The sequence below is a fragment of the Magallana gigas genome, chromosome 8 (genome assembly GCF_963853765.1).
Source record: "Magallana gigas chromosome 8, xbMagGiga1.1, whole genome shotgun sequence".
Taxonomy (NCBI): Eukaryota; Metazoa; Mollusca; class Bivalvia; order Ostreida; family Ostreidae; genus Magallana; species Magallana gigas.
The window spans coordinates 19,569,419-19,596,211 of NC_088860.1; the positions used below are offsets into that span (position 1 = coordinate 19,569,419).

At 36.3% G+C, this 26,793-nt stretch overlaps 1 protein-coding gene across 2 annotated transcripts in view; it reads right to left on the reverse strand.

Moving 5' to 3' along the window:
* The window catches only part of LOC105336135 (huntingtin), a 35,425-nt gene extending 8,632 nt beyond the window's left edge, over nt 1-26,793 (reverse strand). The window contains exons 1-43 of one of the 2 annotated variants that reach the window (XM_066068054.1): nt 26,679-26,793; nt 25,988-26,097; nt 25,386-25,472; nt 25,128-25,248; nt 24,796-24,935; nt 24,218-24,356; nt 23,723-23,864; nt 23,214-23,395; nt 22,652-22,835; nt 21,803-22,489; nt 21,316-21,471; nt 20,817-21,016; nt 20,592-20,693; nt 20,317-20,414; nt 19,776-20,034; nt 19,214-19,374; nt 17,811-17,837; nt 16,900-17,042; nt 16,577-16,709; nt 15,991-16,184; nt 15,427-15,551; nt 14,859-15,044; nt 14,355-14,575; nt 13,844-13,919; nt 13,334-13,551; nt 12,936-13,084; nt 12,295-12,431; nt 11,941-12,057; nt 9,277-9,399; nt 8,846-9,051; nt 8,446-8,588; nt 7,910-8,138; nt 6,279-6,378; nt 5,826-5,929; nt 5,579-5,654; nt 5,280-5,456; nt 5,030-5,106; nt 4,128-4,260; nt 3,526-3,645; nt 2,724-3,143; nt 2,154-2,331; nt 907-978; nt 522-647 (exon numbers count right to left, since the gene is read on the reverse strand). In XM_066068054.1, the coding sequence (XP_065924126.1) occupies nt 522-647; nt 907-978; nt 2,154-2,331; nt 2,724-3,143; nt 3,526-3,645; nt 4,128-4,260; nt 5,030-5,106; nt 5,280-5,456; nt 5,579-5,654; nt 5,826-5,929; nt 6,279-6,378; nt 7,910-8,138; nt 8,446-8,588; nt 8,846-9,051; nt 9,277-9,399; nt 11,941-12,057; nt 12,295-12,431; nt 12,936-13,084; nt 13,334-13,551; nt 13,844-13,919; nt 14,355-14,575; nt 14,859-15,044; nt 15,427-15,551; nt 15,991-16,184; nt 16,577-16,709; nt 16,900-17,042; nt 17,811-17,837; nt 19,214-19,374; nt 19,776-20,034; nt 20,317-20,414; nt 20,592-20,693; nt 20,817-21,016; nt 21,316-21,471; nt 21,803-22,489; nt 22,652-22,835; nt 23,214-23,395; nt 23,723-23,864; nt 24,218-24,356; nt 24,796-24,935; nt 25,128-25,248; nt 25,386-25,472; nt 25,988-26,073 (6,754 nt within the window). In that variant the 5' untranslated portion in view covers nt 26,074-26,097; nt 26,679-26,793. The other variant, XM_066068055.1, reaches the window with a different exon arrangement.

A 26,793-nucleotide genomic window follows, 5' to 3' on the forward strand; every position in this document is an offset into this window, starting at 1 on the left:
GTTTATAGTAAATGAACACCATATCATCAAGCCGACAAAAAGTTGTCAAATTTCACAAAGTCAGTATATTGGAAGACAGTCAATCTTCCTCTGATTAGAGGTGGAATTTTAAAGTTTATTGTACGTAGCTGACTTACATATGATGATGGTAGTGAGATGGCTGACTAACATATGATGATGGTAGTGAGATGGCTGACTTACATATGATGATGGTAGTGAGATAGCTGACTTACATATGATGATGGTAGTGAGATAGCTGACTTACATATGATGATGGTAGTGAGATAGCTGACTTACATATGATGATGGTAGTGAGGTAGCTGACTTACATATGATGATGGTAGTGAGATGGCTGACTTACATATGATGATGGTAGTGAGATGGCTGACTTACATATGATGATGGTAGTGAGATGGCTGACTTACATATGATGATGGTAGTGAGATAGCTGACTTACATATGATGATGGTAGTGAGATGGCTGACTTACATATGATGATGGTAGTGAGATGGCTGACTTACATATGATGATGGTAGTGAGATGGCAGTCAACAAACTGTGGCACTGAGTAAGAACTCCTACTGCTGGACAACAGATATTGCACAAGTTCTGAAATCTGATCACAGGCTTTGACAATCACAGATAATTCTGGAAAAGAAAAAAGAAAGATCATGATTCAACTCACAGGTTTTGCAATTTCCTTGTTTTTTTTATTTAATTCTGCTTTAATATCAAATATTTTATTTCAAAATTTTGGAAAATGTACATGTACACAATAGAATATTAACATGTTTATGCACAATGGACTTTTTTTTACATACAGATATAATCATGGAAGTACATGTCACCTTACATCAAAGCTTACATCAAATGTAGCCAATTCACCTGATAAAGAAACAAAACCTACCATTTTGACTGTTGGGTTCCTCAAACGACTCTTGGCTTGTTGTGACTAGTTTGTCTCCTGGAATGAGTACCACTGGGAGCAAAAATACAAGTTGGATAATATCAAGCAAGAACTTTTTTACATGCAACAACTTTTTTTTATTTGCATCAATAAATCTTTTAAAATAGCAAATTAATTCAATGTTTATATAGATTCTTTATATTCTAAAACTACCCTAGTCAGTAAAACAGAAAAAGACTCAAACTTGAACATTGATGTCAATTACTAAGTTCTTACAAAGAGAGAGTAGAATATCAATACTCAGGTATACATTTTAACCAACAATTTCCATATGTACACTGTAATGACATGTATCTTTATTATCATCTACAAGTAACAAATACCGTATAACGGGTATTTTTTACGTGCTGCTAATTTTTACGAGTTTTATAAATCCGTAAAAATTAAACGCATAAATTTTCACAGAAGTAAAAACCCAGGATGAACCTCTGCCATTCAGTCAACTGAAATGTGACTGAATGGAATTGCTATGCCATTCAGTCACCTTTCGAGACCATCCAGTTATCATTTAGTTGACTGAATGGCCGAGTTTCAGCCTGTAAAAAACACCGCACGTAAATTTTCTACATCGAACTTATGAGAGTAATGTTCATGACCTTCAGCTCAGTCCCTGACGGCTTTACATGTAGATATATTTGAGAGTTTTTGGTCACGTGGTGATAACAGTTCAGATCTTTCTATTCAGTCTTGAGTATTTTTTAAAACTACGTATAATGCCACGTTAGTAGCTAGATGTTTTTTTTGGTTGGGATAGAAAGAAAAAGAGAGGTGAAAAATTTTGAAATGGAGTTGTCTTTCTTTTTTCCCCAGTAAATTGAACTGAAACGAGCACATGGTGTACATCAATGATGATACCCAGATAAATAGGAATAAGTAAAGTGTATATCACATATGAAATAAAGGTAAATGTATAAACACAATCATAAATATAAGGAATCGTTAACAAAAAAACGATTTTCTGATTTGTATGTGTGTTAAATGTGACAAAGTCATGGTGAAATTTTCCCCTCTTTTACCACAGATGATTTTAATTTTTACGGACATGTCCAATCCGTAAAAAAATTACGCGTAAAAATTCAAGTCACCCTATTTTATGACAAATTCTTAAAAAATCACAGCAGTAAAAATTACCCGTTATACGGTAGTCTGTATGTAAGTTAAGGCATAAAGCACAAACAAATACTTACATGATAGAAAGACTTGGTAGATAGAAGAAACTATGGATGCTACCCACGACACATGATCTTTTTGACCAATCACAGCGGAGAGTTGCTGATTCTGCAGGATGACTGCCATACACATCAGGCACGTGTTTAATTGTTCTGAGGTGGGCAGTATGTCATTGTGAAACATCCAACACAGCAGCTGCAGAAATCAATATTTAAACTTTGAGTACATTTAAAGCAAAAAGTTTACTGCTCCCTGTGGTCAAAGCATTAAAATTTCAAAATAAAACACCCCCCCTTCTGTTAGACCCAATGTTGATTTTTTACATTCCAAAACATTCTCAAAGAACGTGTACAAAAGTTATATAAAAAAAAAACATGTACCCAGTATTCTGAACTCCCAAAAGTGGAAACAATTATCATTTATGAATCAGGCATCACAAGTGCATCATATTTACATGTAAATATAATGCTCCCATGGCAAAAATGTATAACTCAACAGGAACAGAACTACTGGTGAATAAATATTACAGTTTATTTTACCAGTAATTATTACCGGTATTTAAAACAGATGATTCACAGATGTCTTACCTCCATGCAAAGTACACTAAATTTACAAATATCACAGTGAGATTCCACAGGAATGTCTGGTTTCCATGGCAACCTCGCCAAAGACTGTAAATAACAGTTCAGTGTCTTTGTCAAGGAAAAAATCATGTCCCTCCACGAGGAGTCGGAGAAGACGTCATTCATCTTCTCCTGATATTGACTCTCCTTTACGTAGAGGGACGAGAAGCTCAGTATTTGGTGGGGCACGGGGAGGAGGTTGATGACGTAATTGATGTGTCGGGTCAAGGTCAGCTGGGCGGCCTGGAAGAGATTGTCGGTGACCGGCTCCTGGAGCACCTGGTTCCCCTCGCTGTCCAGCACGGTCACCGAGTCCGTACTCTTTATCAGGGTGTGTTTGATCCCCAGGATCAAGCATTCCGACAAAATGTCCAAACTGAACTCCTAGAAAAGTCAATGAGAGAGTGGAATAACTGGATTATATCATCTATATTACTAGTAACCATACCTTCCAAACTCAAAACATGTGATGGGTCACATCAACAAAATAATACCAGTCACTGCTGCAACTGATCAATTGTCACAAAGTTTATCCGATAAGTCTTTAAAATGAGTTGGATTACCTACCGGTATATACACAGTATGTACTATGATTTTCAGAGGCATAAAATCAATATCAAGTTTAAAATGAAAATTTCTTTAATCTCAAGAAGAAATTATATGAAGTATATCGATCTCCATCAAATTATTTAAAACAAAATTTTACACAAGTCAATTGTTTTGGGAACATGTTATTTCCTTATAAGCCATGTCCGTCTACACTTACCTTGGTCATGGTAATTGCCAGTATCTCGGCGTACTCCAGCTTGTGTAGCAGTAGGCTGCACTCCCGGGGACTGGAGTCAGGGTGAAAGCACTGGTACTTCACTAGAGACAGGTACATGTCCTACACAAAAAGACAAACACACACATGTAAAAGTATTAAATACTAAACTCAGATTTTTTGTTCAGTTGTAAATAATGGGCATCCCCAAGTAAAGCATCTCCTCAGAAACAAGAAGTGTTTCTCTGCATTGAAAATCAAATTAACTTTTTTTGTTGTGTTCTATAGTTAACTAAAACATAAAATTTAAGTCGTACATGTATATACTTGAAAATATCTGATGTCTCAAGGATTAACTCAGATAACTATAGAATAAAATAGGATTTGACTTGTTGCACTGCTGAAGAAGTATGCAAAGTTAAAGGATTATGAGTGCTAAATTTTTTTTTAATCTTGCCCACAAAGTTTTGTACACTAAAAACACACTAAAACACACCTACATACACAGAGTTTATGAAGCTACATGAATATCTCCTTTGCAACAAGTTGCATAAAGGTATGGCTCCATTTACACACACAGGTACATGTGGCAGGTATTCCCTTACCTTGTCCATCTGGTTGTGGACGCACTCTGTCTGGTGGAGCACAGGATGGCTGGCCCCTTTACACAGGGACAGGGAGGTCTCGGGGTTCAGTGTCCCCCTCAGCTTCTGTAGCAGGGACACCAACCGGGCATGTCTACCAACATAAAAGAAACTCCTTACCTGTCCATAGATACATACATGCACATGTACAACCTAGCATGTCTGCCAACATAAAAGAAACTTCTTACCTGTCTATAGACAAATACATGCATATGTACAACCTAGCATGTCTGCCAAGACAAAAGACACATTCCTTATCTTTTCATTGACATACATGTACATGTACAACAAAGCATGTCTGCTAAGACAAAAGAAACAGTCTGTATCTTTCTATAGACATACATGTACAAGCTAGCATGTCTGCTTAGACAAAAGTAATTTTTCATAGACATACATGAACATGTTTGCTAATATAAACAAAACACTCCTTATCCTTCGATACACACACTTACATGTAAACTGTACATGTGTATAGTGCACATGTGTATGTAATTGTTCTTCCACCTTCAATCAAATTATACTACTGAGTCCTAGGTTCTAAATAACACCTAGTGGATGTGTAAATATCATCAGAACCATGTTTTGCATACTGTCATCAACCAACTTTTATTAGAGATACTTTCATTTCATGTTTATTCAATGATAAACTTTTTAGCTGTGACAAGTTTTCATAACCATACACACCTACATCTATGTTGATACAATTACAACAGACACTTAAATACTGTTTTCCAAGGAGACATGACAACAAGGCACTTGCAAATTCTCACAAAAACTAAAACTTTCTCAAAAGTGAGTAAAAGTTAGTTTATAATACAAATGAATACTTTTTGTATTTCTTCTATTCTGAGAATAAAACGTACCTCTTTAACAATGAGTGGGTGTCCATAAACTTCAGGAGTTTGTCTAAATCAACTACTGGCAACTGCTTTTTGGCATCCTGACAAGATTAATATGAAATTACAAAAAAAAGAAAACATGTAAAACAAATAGTGTGCTGTAACATACATGTACCCTGAATAAAATTATTTTATTTTATTTATAAAAAAAAGAGCTTGTAATTTCTACACTATCTACAGCCAGAAGAAACCGTAATCACACTGTGCAACAAACCTCGAAATTGTCGGCCAGTAACATCTCCACGCGATGACAGGCTATGGTATCACATAGGCGGGCCACAGACAGATGGTGGGTGTTCAAGAACTTGTCAATCAACAAGGTCAAAAGGGCACCTGTCTGGCTGAGGTGAATGGCCTCCACACACTTCATTGTCTTCTTGATCAGCGACGGCTGTCACAAAACATCAATCAGTTCAGAAAAGGGTTACCTCAAAACAAGCCATTAAACTGTTATAGCTATCAATATTTTTTTCAGAAAGAGGTTTCAAAAGACTAAAACAACTTGTGGCATACCTTGGAGACATCTTGGCCTCTGGAATGAATAGCCTGAATGAACAGACAACTGGCAGCAGAGTTCCTGTGTATTGCACTGAAAACATAGAGAAATTAATACTTTATTTATGCACATACCGTATCATTACATGCATATCTTTAATTTGAGTGGACTTAAGTATAACAATAACTTGGTACATTATATCCACATTTTATGTGTGAACAGATAAGGTTTCGATTCTGTGCTTCATTACATATAATTGTTTACCTGATGAAGTCCTGGACAGGGGATTCCCGGGACAGCTGAATTAGGTCAGTCACATGGTTAATCACTAACCAGGTCATGTGTTCAGCGTCCAACATGTTCTCACACTGTAACACAACGCCAGCTCTTTGTTACAACATACCAGTGATCTTTTTATCATTATCAAACAGCTTTCAAGACCATTAATGGTACAGATATGTGCATGCATTATTTGTTTAGAAAGAAATTTGTAAAAATTGATAAAAAAAAATCAATCTTCAAAACATTTCTGCTGAACACTTTATGCTTTTCTCATTAAGTTTTTCATTGTAATTAATTTTCAACTGTTGCAAAATAACTTTTTTCTAAAAATCAATTGAAGTACCCTAGTACATGTTTAAATCTGTTAAAGCTACAAGTCTATTTGCAAGGACATAAGTAATCAAGTCTTATCTACATATCTAACAGATTACTGACCACAAAATCACAGAAAAGAATGATTCCACCTCTGCGTAGGATTTCTTGGTTACAGCAATGAGTCTCTGCCACAGGGTGGGCCTCATGACTGGTGGACTGACTGAAAACAGAGAGCAAAGGCTGACAGAGGGTACAGGCATGCATGAGTGAGGAGGACAGCCAACTCTCAAAAGAACTCCTGATTATTCATCTCCCCTTGGAGGAGAGATATTGGTTATATTTTTTTACTATAATAAGAAAAGCACATTTTTCTTACGGACTCTACATACTTGTACCAAGTTTGGTTAAAATTTGACATTTTGTTTCACAGAAACAAAATCAAATTTTGATGATTAAAGTGAAGGAGTACAATGGATCTTTTTCTTTTTTAAATATTTCTATTTCATATACATGTACATAACATTGACCAATTGGATAGTGAATGACACCCTAATTTCAATGAGATACTTTTAAGAATATTTAAATTCCTGTTACTTGTCGTGTATATACATATATTTGCATTTCCATTGTTCATTCCCACTGTAAGCCCATACGGATGAGCTGCAATTATTTCTCTATAATCGCAATTGCTCTGTCAGTATACTATGACGTCATAAAGGTGTAACGTTATATATACTTTTCCATGACGTTATAGATTTAAACCACTATGCGATACATCATGTGTTTTTCTCCAACTCCATTAAAATTGACGTATTTACATGTAATATTAAAACATGTTTTTGATAACAATTTAAAGGAATTACTGTTATAACATATCATTGATTCTGTTAACAAATCTATGTGAATTAAAAAGATACATTACAGTTTGAATGTTTACTTTTGATGTAATAGCTATAAATGTCAAGGTCTAGGCTAATACAGGGTATTTGCGAGTGGTAAAATGCAAATATAAGTAATAAACAACGATTATTTAGTGAACATGGCGTTATGAATAACAACTGCTCTGCTGGCATATTTTCCATGATGCGCTAGCGCGCATCATGGAATATGCCAACAGAGCAATTGCTATTCATTTAAGAAATAAACAACGTTATTTAGTGAACATGGCGTTATGAATAGCAATTGCTCTGTTGGCATATTCCATGATGCGCGCTAGCGCATCATGGAAAATATGCCAGCAGAGCAGTTGCTATTCATAACGCCATGTTCACTAAATAATCGTTGTTTATTACTTATATTTGCATTTTACCACTCGCAAATACCCTATATTAGCCTAGACCTTGACATTTAGCTATTACATCAAAAGTAAACATTCAGACTGTAATGTATCTTTTTAATTCACATAGATTTGTTAACAGAATCAATGATATGTTATAAAAGTAATTCCTTTAAAATGTTATCAAAAACATGTTTTAATATTACATGTAAATACGTCAATTTTAATGGAGTTGGAGAAAAACACATGATGTATCGTATAGTGGTTTAAATCTATAACGTCATGGAAAAGTATATATAACGTTACACCTTTATGACGTCATAGTATACTGACAGAGCAATTGCGATTATAGAGAAATAATTGCAGCTCCTCCGTATGGGCTTACAGTGGGAAAGAACAATGGAAATGCAAATATAACGCCATGTTCACTACATAACGTTGTTTATTTCTTAAGTATACCGATGAATCCCTGTACCTTGTGCCCGGTTTGAGGTGTCTATTAGGGGTCTGCATCACATCACTCCACAGACTTTGGTTGTCGTAATTCAGGAGGATCAGGATGTTACACCACTGTAAGGTCAAGGTCGGCATTGTCATGGAGAGCAACAGGAAGTGACGATTGAGCTCTCTGAGGCTGTAGAAACCCTCTTTTTCTTCCTCTCGAGCAATCTGCAGGGCACAATTTGCCACTTTTCTAAACATACCTATATTGAACAAAAAATATGCATGGTGCCATCACTTGAACAAGTTTTTTGAAGAATAAAGTGGGTTTTTTTTTTTATTACACAGCAGGTCTATATTCATACAAAACTGTTCAAGATAGTAAAACGTTGAACTTCCTATACAAAAAGATAAATTTTATTCAAACCATTATTACTAAGCTAAAGCCAACACGAACTTGACTAAATACTGTGATGTATGATTCTTCAATGTGTATAACCTTATTAAAGGTAGTACACTGCATCTTCCTATCTGTATAACAGTATTAATACAATCTATAGTCCCTCCTACCTGACTGGAACATGTGTGTGATGTACAGCAGGAGTTGGGACAGTTGTTGAGACAGGAAGTGAGCGTGGTCATGTGACCCAAGATACGACCACTCATGTTCTATGATCATCTCCAGACATTTCCCTATCACTTGTACCAGAAATCTACAAAAATCAAGTAAAACAGTTGAAAATTGTTAAGCTTAAATTTCTAAATGGAGAAAAATCACAACTAGTCAGAAACAGTGTGACAGTGTTGCGGTCAACGAACTTGCAATGAATTCAGGTTAACAGAAAAGTAGTATTAATTCAGTTTTGTCTTAAAATGTATTGCTTACTTATGAGACTTTTCAAATTATGTTTATAACAAATCAATTTCTCCTTAAAACTTTGCTGCAAGTATGTTTTACTGTGTAACTTACCTGGCCAGAATTTGCTCTGGTGTCAAATCCAGAACAATTTGCTTCTGTTCGTCGGACATTTTGGAGACAGGAGTTTTGAAGAGAGCCAGTCGGATTCTGAGCTCAGTCAGACGTGAAAGGATCACCTCCTCCTTGGACTGAGCCATTAACACTCGAATCACAGACAACACCAGGCACATCCATCGCTGAAGGTTCTCAAGGCTTCCCTAAATGCAAAGCAATTATGTCAGTATATCCTTAAACAAAACGCAATTCACTGAGAACATCCCTAAACTCAAAGCAATACTAAGGGTTTGAAATACAACTACCTCCTACAAAGTGTTACTACATGTGCATGCAGTTTTCTTTTTTTCAAGGTGACAAACCATGAGATATGTGTAAAGAGGTTTTTAATTGTTTTTTTTTCAAACATTTAAGTGACTGCGACTTACTATGCCTGTTGGAGCTTGTAACAATGTTTTCAGAAGGATATCCACTGGTCTGAATACAATGGGAGCCAGGCATTCAAACAGTCGATGTAGGACGTCTAGTGAGTCGGAGTTGTCTAGGTTTACCTTTGTAATAAAAAAAAATAATGAATGAAACCATTTATATACAAGTATAAATGAAATGAAAGGAATCAACAGAACAGTTTTTAGTCTTTTGCAATCCAGTTTGTGTTCACAAGCTGGTTAATACAATTTCACAATCAAAATACAAACTATAGGTTGGTACGAGTGTGTGATGTGTGAGGAAGCAAAGCACCAGATTAATGTCTGAATAACTGAAATACATATGCATATTATTGCATAAGTACCTGATTACTGGTGAGGGCTGATATGTCTGACATATTTACTGACATACACAAGTACCTGATTACTAGTGAGGGCTGATATGTCTGACAAATTTACTGACATACAAATACCTGATTACTGGTGAGGGCTGATATGTCTGACATATTTACTGACATAAAAGTACCTGATTAGTAGTTGAGGGTCAGTATATCTGACATACATGATACATAGTCAGGGCTGGTATATCTGACATACAAGAAACTGATTACTTATTAGTGCTTCAATATCTGATATATATTCTGACAATGTCAGAATATTTACAAATGTGTGTCAGATATTCCAGTACTATGTCTACATACAAAAAAGCACCTGATTACTAGTAAGGGCAGATATACCGAACATACCTGATTACTGGTGAGAGCCAGTATACCTGACACACCTGATTGTTTGTGAAGGTTGGTATAACTGACATACCTGTTACTGGTGAGGGCTGGTATACCTGACATAACTGATTACTGGTGAAGGTTGGTATACCTGACATACCTGATTACTGGTGAAGGTTGGTATACCTGACATACCTGATTACTGACATACCTGATTACTGGTGAAGGTTGGTATACCTGACATACCTGATTACTGGTGAGGGTTGGTATACCTGACATACCTGATTACTGGTGAGGGTTGGTATACCTGACATACCTGATTACTGGTGAGGGTTGGTATACCTGACATACCTGATTACTGGTGAAGGTTGGTATACCTGACATACCTGATTACTGGTGAAGGTTGGTATACCTGACATACCTGATTACTGGTAAGGTTGGTATACCTGACATACCTGATTACTGGTTAGGTTTGGTATACCTGCCATACCTGTTACTGGTTAGGTTTGGTATACATGACATACCTGATTACTGATGAGGGTGGGTATACCTGACATACCTAATTACTGGTGAGGGTGGGTATACCTGACATACCTGATTACTGATGAGGGTGGGTATACCTGACATACCTGATTACTGATGAGGGTGGGTATACCTGACATACCTAATTACTGGTGAGGGTGGGTATACCTGACATACCTGATTACTGATGAGGGTGGGTATACCTGACATACCTGATTACTGATGAGGGTGGGTATACCTGACATAACTGATTACTGGTGAAGGTTGGTATACCTGACATACCTGATTACTGGTGAAGGTTGGTATACCTGACATACCTGATTACTGACATACCTGATTACTGGTGAAGGTTGGTATACCTGACATACCTGATTACTGATGAGGGTTGGTATACCTGACATACCTGATTACTGGTGAGGGTTGGTATACCTGACATACCTGATTACTGGTGAGGGTTGGTATACCTGACATACCTGATTACTGGTGAAGGTTGGTATACCTGACATACCTGATTACTGGTGAAGGTTGGTATACCTGACATACCTGATTACTGGTTAGGTTTGGTATACCTGCCATACCTGTTACTGGTTAGGTTTGGTATACCTGACATACCTGATTACTGGTGAGGGTGGGTATACATGACATACCTGATTACTGATGAGGGTGGGTATACCTGACATACCTAATTACTGGTGAGGGTGGGTATACCTGACATACCTGATTACTGATGAGGGTGGGTATACCTGACATACCTGATTACTGATGAGGGTGGGTATACCTGACATACCTAATTACTGGTGAGGGTGGGTATACCTGACATACCTGATTACTGATGAGGGTGGGTATACCTGACATACCTGATTACTGATGAGGGTGGGTATACCTGACATACCTGATTACTGATGAGGGTGGGTATACCTGACATACCTGATTATTGGTGAGGGTGGGTATACCTGACATACCTGATTATTGGTGAGGGTGGGTATACCTGACATACCTGATTACTGATGAGGGTGGGTATACCTGACATACCTGATTATTGGTGAGGGTGGGTATACCTGACATACCTGATTACTGATGAGGGTGGGTATACCTGACATACCTAATTACTGATGAGGGTGGGTATACCTGACATACCTGATTACTGATGAGGATGGGTATACCTGACATACCTGATTACTGGTGAGGGTGGGTATACCTGACATACCTGATTACTGATGAGGGTGGGTATACCTGACATACCTGATTACTGGTGAGGGTGGGTATACCTGACATACCTGATTACTGATGAGGGTGGGTATACCTGACATACCTGATTACTGATGAGGATGGGTATACCTGACATACCTGATTATTGGTGAGGGTGGGTATACCTGACATACCTGATTACTGATGAGGGTGGGTATACCTGACATACCTGATTACTGATGAGGGCAGGTAGGAGAGTGTCTGTGATCTGTCTGGACAGCCTCTTCCAGCGTTCCTCACTCTCCTTCTTACTCTGCTGTAGAACCACCACTAACAAGTCCAATGTCTGCAAAAACATTAAAAATATTTAATCAGGGTCAATGCCATCAAATAGAAAATGCTTCACCAACTGCAATATTTCTATGCTTGGATATCAAATGACTACAATGCTAGATTTGAAAGGCAACAATTAATAAATCCACATCATATTTTACAATATTCCTTTTGTTTAGTCTCTTAATTACCAGTACAATGTATATAGAACAGAGGCAGAGCAGAACAACCACAGGTAGTGGAGTCGTACCTGGTAGTACTGGATAAGTCGGAGCAGCATGGACACCAGCACCTCCCTCTGAGTCTCCAGGTCTCGACTGATGTCGGGTTTGTTGCCCCCGCGCAACAAAAACAGGTCAAACACAACTGGCCTCAGGGCAGGAATGGCTGTCAACACAAAATAGTGTTCTTGTGAATACTGTACTTGAATAGCATTCCTTATGGTTTTACATTCTTTCTAAGATGGTTTTGCACATGTATGAGTAAAATTTACAAAACGAGAGACATGGTCAAAGAATATACATGTAATTTTAGGTCCGTTACCAGGCCAGAATTTTAAAAATATTACTAAGCAATCAGATTATTATTTCATTTCTATTGTCAGATATCAAAAGGAGAATATTTTAGGAATTAAGTTAAAAATGGAGTTAATTCCCTTCTTAATCTGGTTGTCATAATTTGGCAATGCTTGAAGAACTTAATTTTTGCTAGAAAAAATTGAATTGCTTAGTTTGTTAATGGAAATGTTTTTGAACTGGGATGAGGAGGGGGGTCATTGAGGGGCAAGAGTTGGGTGTAATTGGTTAATTTGTTAGTGCAAATTTTTTTGAATTTGGATGAGTTGGGGGTGATTGAGGGGCAAGGGTTGGGTGTAGAACAGATGAACAGTACCGTGAGACACTGGTTGTAGTCCACTGGCCATGATCCCGTCACACAGCTGTATTATCTTGGGCATCGCTATGATTGATTTACTGTGAGTCTTCTCATAGGAGAGCATCACCAAGAAACTAAAGATGTTTGGAATTAGAGTTTCCGAATTCCTGTCAAAAATACAAGGTCATCCAATTACTGGCCTGTTTTTAAAAAGCAAAATAAGTGGTTGATAAGAAGTCATAAAAATACAGATGTGGTGGGGTTTTTTATTGGTTGCTTTTATTAATGAATCATTTTTAACAGCTAAAACGCAAGAATGTGTATTTTTAATACAATATGTTTGCCATGGTAGGATTCCAACACTTAAAAATCTTTTGTAAACATTGAAATAATCTACAGTATTATTTAAAACTTACCTGATTTGCCCTTCCTCTATGAACTCCAGCTGCTTGATGATAAACCCTATGAACACTTGATCCGAGTCCAGGAGACAGTAGTTGACCCTTAGCTGGATCAGCTGACTCAGGAGGTCAAGGACTTGCTGCTGGAGGTCAAGGCCACTAGATACTGTGTACTGCTTCAGGGCTTTGATGACCAGAGGCTCAAACAGTCGAATGTAAGAAGCAATGGTGGACTATTGAGAGAACATATCAAAATCTCTTTAGAGACTATGATGAAATGGTCTGTATTATAGCCAGATACAATTGTACTACAGAGATTTGTGACTTTCAATAATTCATCACAGGACATGTCTCCCTAAGTGAACTTAAACAAACACAGTGATCTATATTTATTCTTATAACCAATTCAAATGAAATGAAAATTTGTTGAATAATTTAAAATACCAGTATCTTTCATAATCTCTATGCTTTATTGATGGCTACAACTACAAAGATAAAAACCGGTAATTTGAAGTTTTGACCTACTTTTTCAGTTTTACTGTTTGGTCTTAGGACTGCTGGTAGTTTCCTCTCTATACATTTCCGTAAAGTGCTCAAAGCTCTATATCAAAGTAAATCAGAAGTTATTGGGCTTTCGTCTTGGTAAATTTGGAAAATTGCATATAAATTCATGAAAACATGAAAATCCCCCTTTTACTTCTATTGCTTGTTTAACATTATACAATTTCAAAAATTTGATGCAGGTTCCTGTAAAAATGGACATTTCTCTGTGCTGTTAACAAGCACTTCCAGTGTGGAAACAATACAAGTAGGTAATATTTCAACAATAAATAATACATGAATACATTTGTACTTGTAGATATTTTTCTCTGTAAAAAAAGATCTGTAAAACTAGTCAGTTCCTAGGTGAATATTCTTTTTGATACTTTCTCCTTGCTTATTTAGCTTAAATTACCACTGGAAGAAAATTTCCATGTTTTAAATTGTTTTCATTTTTACATTTAACCAATTCCCAAAATATTCCCAATATCCTCACCCTGAGGATTCTTCCTGCTCTGTGTGGGAGGAGGCTTTGAAGGTAGCCCCGGCCAGGGACTGCGTGAACTGTGTGTAAGGCTGGGTAAAACAGAAGTAGTACTGCCCGGGTTTGTTGTTGCCTGTCAGGCGGGCTGCTTTCCCAGGCTTCCCGGACAAGTTCTGTAAATGCTGAGGCTCCCACTGACAGATCAAGTTTGTTCCAAATAGGGCTTTGAGTAGCTGAAACAGGGGAAAGGAACTAGCATTGAAATCACTGTTTTAAAAATTATTCCATCTACTTTTAACACTCAATTATACATGTACAAACTCAAAACTTTCTTAATTCAAATTAAAATTACACTTATTTAAAATTTAATGTACCAGATTATAAAATTAAACATTGACAATTTTTATGTCTTAAATTAACAAACATAAAAACTGCCCTTTTTTAAATTGATTTTTAGTCTGGTTAAAAACTTTTTCTTTTAATATATGATGAGGAAAAAGATAAATTGCGAGCCACCTGCTGAACACATCTGATGGATTCAGTGGGCTCCAAGACAATGGTAGTCTTAAGGTACTGGAGGATCTCATCAGCGTACTTCCCTATGTCCTCCAGGGTGGTGATTTCCAGTATCTGTGACAGCGTGACCAGTGAAGTGTGGAGAAGACTACAGAACTTGTCGGTCACGGTCAGATCCAGGGACACCTGTCAGGCAAATACACCAATCAGATACTGACATTTCCTACTGTTCTTTACAAGTAAATACGCAAAATTTGAAATTATGATTTAGTTTAATTGCATGCAAAAGTCATAGATGTCACATTGTTATGGCCCAAAAAATCACAAGATGTGATGTATCAACTGAAAATTGTATCTCAAAATCATTAAGTAAAATATAGAATATAAGCAATGTGGGAAAAGAAAGTGTAATTTGAATAAAATATTGTATCAATGTGTCTTATTTATCCTGATGGGGAATGGATTTTTTCTGTACCATATGTTTTCAATTGAAAAGTATCCTTATCAAATCAACCCAACACACTACACGACTCTTAAGCTTTCTCTTCACTAGCAAACTTCAACCTGCCTTGTAGTTAGAGTAAGCTCCCTTTAACACATCATACAACTTCATGTAATGAGGCATACTGTGGAACACCCCCAAGGAGTCTTTTTTGGTCTTCTCCTTCTCTTTCTCTTGTTCTTTTTCTTTCTCTGTGTAATAACAAAACCATTATCAAAATAAAAGGCTATTTACAACTTTCAAAAAAGGATTATATTTTCATGTATTGTACAGAAAAAGAGATGAAAATGTAAAGAAGAGTGAAGCATCTTTTTTTTACCTCACAAAAAATTAACGGCATGAATATAATATTCAAACAGATGATTTCATTTCAGGAAAATAGATTTACAGTAAAACACACTTATAATGAAGTCCCAGACAGGGGCAATTTTACTTCGTTGTAAGCGTAATTCGTTATATCCGTCAAGTTTACAACATGTAATAAAGTCACGGGGAATGAAATTCACTCCGCTGTTAGCGTCAATTCATCAAAAGCATGTTCGTTATAAGTGTGTTTTACTGTACTATATATGTGATACAAAGTCTTCTCTCATCATGTAATTTTTTTTATTTTGCGAGAAGCCTACTGACCTTTCTGCTGTTTTGAGGGAGTTTTGCCATCAGGAGTGCCTCCTTTGGCCGGAGAATCATTGGGACTGTCCACTTTGTTTTTTCTTTTAATAGGACTGAGGGAGGGAGCATTAGGTAGGGAGGGCAAGGAGGGTTTGACAGGGGTGGGGCCTGGCACCTGTTCATCTATCACATGGACACAGCAATTCAGGACCCTGGAAATGTATCACAAATGTAAAAGTCCAATACATTCGTCAAACAATATTTCACATGTATATGATATGTATCATGTCATAACTTTTGTTGATGCTATAAGCATTAAAATTCAAGTCTCCTGTGGTTTCATCAATATTTGCTGAATGTCAACTTTTGTGGATTTCAGTACATGTATTGAACAGAAGACCATTAAAAGACCATTAAAATTCCTGGTACATTGTATTTATACATCACTGCATCTAGTGTACAGGTACATGTATATATAGATGGGCAAAATTCTTTAATATTAATTTAGCTGAAAGATTACTGTATTATCTTAAAATCAATGTTTTTTTTAAACTCTAGTATGTATATATACACCAATTTGAGCATAGTTTGAATATTAACTAACCTGGCGATGTGGTAAAACAGCTGGTCCAGGAGTGGGACCAGAAGTCGGTCAGAGACCGCCGCCCACTTGATCCCATCACCCTCACTCCCAGAGCTGGAGTCATCAACAGGCTGCATACACCTGTATACAGCACCTGAAAGCAAAGCATTAAAACTTCAAACTTCTTAAAGCTAAAATGAGAACCATGTAACATACATTTAAATCAAATAATTGAAATGTGGTCATCTCAACTTTGCTCATTTCATCTTTGCTTTATCTCCTCTTTTTTTCTTACCATTTGTGCTGAGAGAGAGAGAGATGTAAAAATATTTTACAGTATATACCTGCCACTAAATTGCCAGCAAACTGCAAGGTGTCACTATGGGCGGCCAGATCCAGACTGACATTGCTGGAGGTTAAAAGGGGAAGGATGATGTTGAGAGGTCCCCCTCCAGACCCCGACGACATCTCGTCTATGCTGAATGTGCTGTAAAAAAAGAGCACATGTACCCAATGTTAGAAGCTCAATAGCAGGAGCTGTTTTATAAAATTTGTAATGCTATTGTAGTGTTTTTTAGTATTATAAAATCATCACTGAAAAGTGATAACATAGACAGGTACATAAATTAGTTTTTTATAAAGGTATTACTATGTGTATTTAAAGTGTATATTCATCTAGGAATAACAGATCCTTTAGAGATACATTTTTGTATATTTTTATATATAAGTATTGGGAAACTGCCAAACAAATATAAATAATTTGTTTTTAAATTTTAATCTTAATTAATCAAGATGTAACATTGACAATCTAATAATGATTAAGCCCTGTATGAGGCAACAAAAGCTGTAATAAGAGAAATTAAAATCTGATCAGAATGAACACCACAAAAACAGAGAATTTTTTTTTTTGTTTAACTCATGCAGAACAAAAAAACTTCAGCCAAACAAACAGGAACATGCACAGGTACCCAAAGATAATCTGGCAAAAACCCAACTAATCTTTTCTACATGTACAGTATATATACACCAGTTCATTCTTGATTATTTTTCTTTTCAAACAAGACAAATAAAACATTCCTTATTCATTAGATAATTTAAACAGATATAAAACAAACAGAGACGGTAAATTATTCTTTTCAGAGTTTAATTGTAGAACATTCCGTATTCAGTATGCAAATCATGTAGAGCAGGTCTGAATAAAGGGAGATAATGCTGTAAGGACAAACAAACAAAGCAGTTGCTGCCCCTTTCTTACCCTGACCAGACATAACCCATCATGGTTCTGTTAAAAGACAAGGCAATTTTTTTTTCATCAGTTACAAAAAATGGCTGATACAGTAAAACACGGTTATAGCAAACATGTTTTATAATGAATTGACCCTTACAGCGAAGGGATTTTCATTCCCCTTAACTATATTACATGTTGTAAACTTGACGGATATAACGAATTACACTTGTCTTAAAATGAAGTAAAATCAACTGTCCTTGGTTCACTGGTACGAGTTATAACATAAATCCACCTCAGAGGGATTCGAGCCAGCAATCTTTTGCATTCACTGGAACCCCTCAGACCATTAAACCACACACTTAACTGTCACAGAGCTACACTGCATGTATACCAATAACAGTATTAATTACTGTAAACCAATTCTTATTCATGTGCCAGAAATTTTTGCAAGTTTCATGAGAGCCTTGTTGTCTCAACCTTTTCTTGCTGCAAATTAGTCTTTATTGTATGGGTTTTACAACAACTTGGATATAGATAAGGCTTCACCGCCAAAAATTGGTCGCCGAGAACTAGTTTATAACTGGTAACTCATGAAATGAAGTCGCAAGTAAAAGTTGGTTTACAGTACAGAAACTTTGTTACTGTGTAATATACGATATATATATTCTATCCAAATAAGTAATGTACTCTATATAGTTAAATAGTTCATTCAATTTCAATACATTTTTTTAAAATACATAGAGATATCCAGAATAAAATAGTTATATGATTAAATGCACCTTAAAAGTAGAACTCTCAATTAATGACTTGAGAATAGCAGATCAAAAGGGGCTTTATACATGTAAATCATATAGAGAGGCATCAGTTTATCAGTGAAATTTTCACTTTTAAAAGATGATCTTGATTCATGTACAATGGACGTTGAAAAAAAGTCAACAGGAATTCATAAAAGTCTTTATGCACACAGTGTTATAAGTCTTTGGTCACCATATCTGAATGCATCATCATGTATGTATGACTATAAGTCAGATTTAATGAATGGTTCATCATGCATACTAATTCTAAGAGAATTATATTTTATTATTTGCTTTAATCACACCTGTAGTCAAAATTTACTCTCCTGCAATTGTGATTAGAAACAGAAATCAATATTTTTAAACCGTCCAATGAAAAGCAAACTGATGGAAATGATTCAAATTGTTATAAAAAATTGTTTAATTTCATTTGTGGTATTAATATGCTTGCACATAACGGAAATAAATAAAACCAATTAAAAATAATTTTTCTCCACATTTAATTGTACAACACCTAACACTAACACATGAATTAGAGGGGAGGGGGTAATAACCAAAATACACAGTCACAGTAATTTCAAAACAATTATTCGCCAGTAAATACATGTATGTCATAAATACAACACTTCGTCTTACCTAGAGTTGCTGTGGGATCGACTAGGGGGTCTTTTCATGATGCCTTTGCTGCTGGAGTCTTTGGGGAGGAAGGAAGTGGAGGGACCACACCCCCAGGAGTGGGCGTATAGGGTGGAGGGGAAGGTCTCGGACAGGAGATACAGGGCGTGGCAGCACCCATACTGAAAGCAAATTATACACAATAAATCACTTCAGGCAGGATGATATCACTGGCATCCTTGATAAAATTAAGGATATATCCTAAATATCATTTTCCTTTGGTTAAATCACTTTGCACACATGTGTATTTACATAGCAATATGTAAAGAAAAAAACTGTTTTGCAATGTCAATTTTTTAAAAATTTGCTTCTGTATATAGTGAATGAAGACTGCGTTTCATTATTCTTTGGGCCGATATTTCATGGGTAAGGGGTACCCACAAACACTCCGAAATTCAGTCCCCACATAAAATTAAGATAATACAATAAATAGTTTTGATCATGTTGATTATGGACGCTTGCTGATCTCCACTGAAATTTTTTTTAAACAAAATGAAAATTAATCTGCAAAATTCACCCTTACCGTTAAGTGCTTGGATTGAGACATATTCAGCTGATGTAATGCAGAAACGACTACTCTGGACAGGTTACTTTCAATGTGGGAAGAGACCGACCCATTACTGATACTGTAGGGCTTTGTTAACCCCAGAACTAGGGGAGGTGGATCCAAAACAAAGTCCGAGACCATGGGGCAGAGCATCTTCTCAGTGTGAAGGCGTGCTTCTGTTATAATGGGGTCATGTTGAGGGTGATCACAAGAGAAAAACAATTTTGGCACAATTCTGGAAGGAAAAGATTAATATCCACATTTTCAGAAGGAAAAAGATTCATTCACAGATTTTCAGAGCACATATACTGGTATAAGACTTATTCTTGTTAAATACCATTTCTCGCCAGTGCATATATTGCTACATCACTACATCATATATAATTTTATGTGTTTGATATAGTGATTTAACAATACCCTGGTAAGAAATGGTACTTGGTGAGAACTGGTCTTAAACAAGTACTGTCAGAATAAATGTACATGGATGCTGTATATTCTACATATGCTGGTATCTTACTTGACTAGAGACTCTGAGGCACAGTGTCTTACTCTGGTATCATCACTTCCCAACATCTCAATCACAAATGTCAAAATTCTATCCTGTATGTGTAGTTTCTGAAAACAGATGTTATTGCTATGTCAGAATTTTTAAAAAACATTTTTCAAAAACTTGTCAGAGACTGGTGTTAAATGTAATTGTATTTTAGACTGTAGAGAAAGTAAATATTCAATCCACTCCTAGTGTACTGGTTTAAAATTGAACTTCAATTGTAATTACATGTAATACATTACCCCCAAAAAGTGATTAGTTCCTCTCTGTACATCTGTACAACAGGACTCCAGGTGGTTCAGAACATTAAAATTCAGAGAACTGAATATCTCCAAAAGTTCTACCTACAAGAACAGTCGACAAATTCAAAAGACAGCAATACACAATGCAACATCATGGCCAAGCCCTCGAAAGCATCCAAAACTTCAATATCAACTTGTACACTTTGGCAGGTACTGATGCTTTACCTTGACAAGCCAGTAAGGGTTGTTCTGAATGCTTAGTAATTTGATGACTGCTTCAAGCCCTACTGGGCTGTGGGTCCCCATCAGGAGGGGTGACAGACATTTCCTGACACCCAGGAGAGCCAGACGGACAGCCACTGAGGACTCATCCTCCAGTATGTGCAGAATTATCTCTACCAGATGGTCGATAGTTACCGATGACTCTGTTAGTACATACATACGTCAGAGAAACAAATGGAAATCAAGTGTAATCTCTTCAGATTTTCATATCTCACTGTTATTTTCCTGACAGTTGTAAACTTCATAAAATCATTAACAAAAGTTTGGTACTTTCTTTTTTATATTCTCAAAGAATTTTGAACTCGCATAAAATAGGGAATTTACAGTATGCTGGAACTAACAAAATTAAAATCTCCAAGAAATTAATTTTCCTTCAATTTTGCACTCACCTTTTTTCTCCTATCTTTCAGCATAATTAATTTAAAAAAAAGAATATATTTACCTGGGGCAAACTCCTCTACCCACTTGGTGAAGTCACCTCTCCCCTGGGACAGAGAGGACTTGATCAGGTTACCACAGATAAGTGTGGCGGCCCCCTTTAGTTGGGGATCTATGTGACTGGCGTACAGTAATACGTCCTTAATCAACTGGTCATTATCTGCAAGAGAAGAATAAGGAGATTATTGCGAATAAAGGAATGTCTGATCAGTAAGTTTTCATTGCCAAACTTAACAAAAGTGTGTTGTTTTTTTTAAATTAAGGATTCTTGTCTACTTCAATCAAATATGGTAATAGGATGAATAGTTTCTCATCAAAATTTTCTACATCAGCTCATTTGATAGGATACAATGAAGACTCAATAAGCTTATCCAAACATACAAAATCATCCAATCTTTTATAAAATGTTCCTAAACTGAAATAAAGAACAGCATGACAACTGGGGGGGGGGGGGGGATAACCACAAAAATATTATAAATTCTACAAATTACCTTCATTCACTTCTTTAAATACATTCATGAATAATATATGTGGTCGGATCATCATAGTGTAGCTGACACATCCAAGAGCGAGAGACTTGATGCTGACACGAACCACGCGATCAGGAATCAGTTTGTCTTTGGTTCCTCCCAGTAAAAATCTTCGACACAGGACTCGTATACAGAACTCTAGAGGCATGTCCTCAAACAAGCTCCCAAGATTCTTGGTCACATCCACCGGGTCTGAATTTGGCGCTTGACTCTTCCCTTCGCTCTCGGGTAAAACATCCTCGTCTAGTTCTGGATTTCCATTCATGTCCTGACCTCCCCTTTTCATTGTTTTTTGGGGCGAGGACAGTTTGTTCAGACTTTGCTGGCTGCCATTAGCACTAGAGACTTGCGACATATTTGATCTTTCTGACACGTCTTCATTTAAGTCCCCAATTTCGATCCCTGAGTACCTTGTGTCCAGGGTAGTCACCACAATGCCAGCATCGCACGTGTCCACATCCAATCCTGCAACGTTATCCACTGCATCGGAACTCTCGTTATCTTTGTTCGCCATCTGAGCTTGGTAGCTGGCTACAATGTCATCCACATTGCCTTCTGTGGCCTCTGAGGGATCAACAATGGAATCAATTTCATCTCCAACATTTCCATCCTCAGGAAATTTGGACATGGAGGGAACTTCTGATAATCCTAGCCAAATAAATAACATACGTTAATACAAGTACATGTATAATTTAATTTTTTAATTGTAATTTTACAAGATAGAAGAGCTAGATACTAGCTATCACTAATAAAGCACCAATGAGAAGCACGGAGCATTGTGTGACATTACTTATGGTTCAACCCTTGTACCTTCCCCAGGCTGCAGATCCTGGTCTGACTTGAAGATGTGGGACCGGGGAATGCTTTTGGGTGTGGTCAGTAGAGAGACCAGCAGTGGGGAGGGGTGTCTCAGGAGTTGCTGGAAGGTCTCCAGGGCACCTGTCACCACATTGTGGTCCGTGTGTCCCATCAAATGCAGCAATAACTGGAACACCTACAACAAGAATTTCAAAATTTGAATTCATATTTGTATATATATGTACAAGAACTGACACATGTTTTTTTTTTCATTGATAACTTTTTTACAACATATGCAATTCAATTTGCTGACAAAAAGTGAATCTGATTATTTGACTTTGCGAAAAATGTAAAAGCACAATAAATAAGATCAAGTCTAATAGATATTTTCACATCCCTTGCTCAAAAAAATACAACTCTTTACATTAGCATATTTTTACAGATGCGTTAATTACTCGGGGGGAGAAATAATAAGGTGCTGTAACTATATTTCAGCAGGTTTTAAAGATAACCTAAGAAAATCATCCAAATAAATCAACTACAGAAATATGCTGTGGGATGAATGTACATGTACCTTAATGATTTGTTCTTTGCTGACAGTCTGTTCTTTCTCCTTAGTCATCACACCAAAGCTGCCTTTGAGGCCCTGTTTGTCGTGGGCGGACTCACTGAGATGGGGGATGAGGGATCTCAGGCACAGCAGGACCCCAATCAGACAGTGGAGACTGGTCTCCTCCTCCACCGGGATCACCATGTCTAAATCAACATACGAGATGTTACACATGTACATGGAAGGACAAGTCATTTGATATAACACAGAAAACTACCTCACATGCTCAGACAAGTCACTTCAGAGAGCGCTCATTTCAAGTTCAATTTTACAAATCACTCATGATTTAATAGCAGAAGATTCATGCTAACAGCATGAATTTTATTTAAAAAAAAGAAAAGAAAACATAACTGACAAAGAATAGGGGAAATAACTGTAGAAACAGCCTCTCCCAGTTCATTTCAGTCTAGTTATATCTAACTTTGACGCCATTGATCAAAAAAAAATTTAAATGCCTCAATACAATTACTCACCAAGGAGTGACCCCAGTAGATAGTTGTAGAAGGAGGCAGAACTTCTGCTGTGTTCACAGATCAGAACGAGGCAGCTGGCAGCGGTCCTTCTGGTCACGGCAGACGTAGATCTCAAGTTCGGTAGGAAAGATTTAATGAGAGCCTGAAGATAAAAAATCACATAAAAAAATCTCAAGGTTCACACACAATCTGAAAGTTTAAATCATCATTTGTTATTCAAATACATGTGAAACTGCACTCGACATGTTTTCATTTCTATTTTTAAATCATAAGATATATTGCTTCATGAAAATGCATGTAAGAAGCCATGTTTTAAAAATTATAAAGGCTTTAAGCAATGTCGGATTACGTAGATCTTCATGTACAAGTACAGCACATCAGAATAGCACACTCCATAATTAAAAATTAGTATCGACAAAGAGTATAAACATGCTTATTTGACTATTGAACTGAATAAGTTTTTAAAATTTTAGTGATACTTATTGCAAATTATACCTTAATCTCGGATTCATTCGCAAATCCTATTAAAGGAGGACAAATCTTCTGCATGGATTGAGCTAAAATATCCTGAATGGCTTCATCTTCTCTCTTGCTTATTCTCGCAACGCAAGGCAGTAGATTAACTATGTATGGCCTGATATAACGAAATAACATACATGACAGGTAAATGAACACATTTCTGATATATCAATACAATGTACTTAAATTTATTATTTGATAAAATTATCACTTTCAAAAATGATGAAGTTCTTATAAAGGACAATCCAGTGTTTTGATTTCTTCTTAAATTCTATAAAATGTGACACACAATTATTGTTTTCTACAACATTATGGGATTTCAAATGATTCCCCATACTGCGGAATCATTACAGTTCCTTATAAAAGCTCAATCTTTCAGGATATCTTAGATACCCCTTACCTACGATTTAAAATTCCCAACAAATTTTGAAACACATTCTTTATTCATCAATTATACCAGCAAATCCAAGAGATCCTACACAAAATTAATGATCCACAAAAATTGGCCCCCACATTTTAAAGGATTCCCCATAATCTCAGCCATTGTTTATTACCTGCACTTCTGTGGGCGGATAAGATGAGACATCTCTGAGAATCTCCACAAGGCTGCCCTCAATGTCCGACTGCTGCCATTCTTCTTGATTTCTTTGTACAGTTCCACTTGTAACCTTCCCAAGTTTGTCTCCAGCAATATCTATTATATAACAATTTGTATTTCATTAATTTCTTAATCATTTACTTACACAGTATCACATTTTACTAGTTAATTATAAATTACTTAAATTTTCCCATTACATTATAAAACAAAAGAACAGAGAAATTTCTAAACATAAAGTTGATATTTCCCAACTTTGTATTTGTGAACCTCGATTCATCCCTTTTTTACCTTTATAGACCTGTTCAAACATTCATCAGCAACCATTCTCACATCTGACTCTGTGTCATCGCACATGGTAAGAAAAGTTTCCATTGCAATGCCAAGGAATTTGGGAAAGTCCACAATTGCTCTGAAATTAATCCAAGCCAGCAGTGAAAAATTGTATTAACAAATACATTGCAAATAGTGTATATTTTAGTATTTATTAACTTACATGAATTTAAAAAAAGCTGAAGCAACATTTTTATGTTGAATGTCATGTAATACCTCATGTTTGGAGCAGATATACAATCAGCCACAAGATTGCAGTTAACCATTTTGTCTTTTTTGCTGACAGGTGCTTGTTCCTTTTTCCTAAATTAACCCCCAAAAAATGTTTTTAAATTAACAAATACCCGGTAGATATCACTTCATACAGAGGGAAAAACACACACACTCACACACAAAGTACATCTTTATCATATTGATATCAAAAATTTCAAATAATAAAATTGTTTAAAATAATTAATTTTTTTTTTATTATTTTTATGTCAAGATATCGTGTAGGCATTTTAATGAAATTAACTTTAGAGACCTTGCTGTTCTATATCAAATTGAGATCTGTAAAAGTTAGTGAATAGCTAATATGTTCTTTCATTTTATGTAGTAGTATGACATTTATTGGCCATATGAACCATGGATATAAGCCTCGACATCTCAGTAATAGAACTGACATTTAACATAGGGTCTTATTTCCATTCCAGCCAAAAAAACTCTTCCTTTCAAATTAAAGATGAATTACACACATAACTTTTTTTTATATCTTTGATGTACGTGTACTTGATGAACATGCATTAAATAAAAGAATTAGAATGTAAACACTGAATTACTTGGCTGCATCATCCGCTGTAGACCCTGAGGGCTGAAACACCCTCAGTGCCTCAAAAGCTTTGATCAGCTTCTCAATGGTTGCCATTGCACTTTTTCTTCACATTACATCCTACAATGAAAATCAAACAATTAAAGTCATAATATGAGATGGGTCTTGCAACTGAGGGATCTTTATCTCAGCTTACACCTAGGTGACAGTCAAAGCATCTAAGAGGACACGACAAAATATATACATTTCACATACAGCAGCAAAATTTTCTTCACCCCCCCCCCCTCCACCTAATTATCTTCGCTAGCCAAGCATTTTCGGTCCACTCTGTTCCCCACAATAAAGTGTCGGGAGAGTGCGGATCAGAAACCCTTGACTTGGGAAGATTCCACCTGATTAGCAAAAATGTGTTTTATTTAAATGATTGAATGTTATTAATTTGTCAATTTAAAGAACATTTCATTTTCATCAGAAAGATGGTTATAAAAAGTGCATGCCCCTGTGTGTAGCATGACAATCTCTTCAAGCTTTACTCCCTGTCACCCTGTGTATTTGTTGACATACAACAGCAGTACCATCGGCGACACAAATCCGGGGGATTTTTTTTTTCGAAATTGCAGAACAATACGCATGATAAGGAGGGATTAATTACATGTTCACAAGCTTGTGCTTACAAAACAATGCACTAACGTTACACAGACCATTTAGGTATAGAATGGAGTCTGGAACAAAGAAGTTATTGATTTTTTTTCTGGATACTCGTATGATCGTATCTTCACATTTTCTGCCCTGCATCAAACCGGAAGTAAGTGTCAC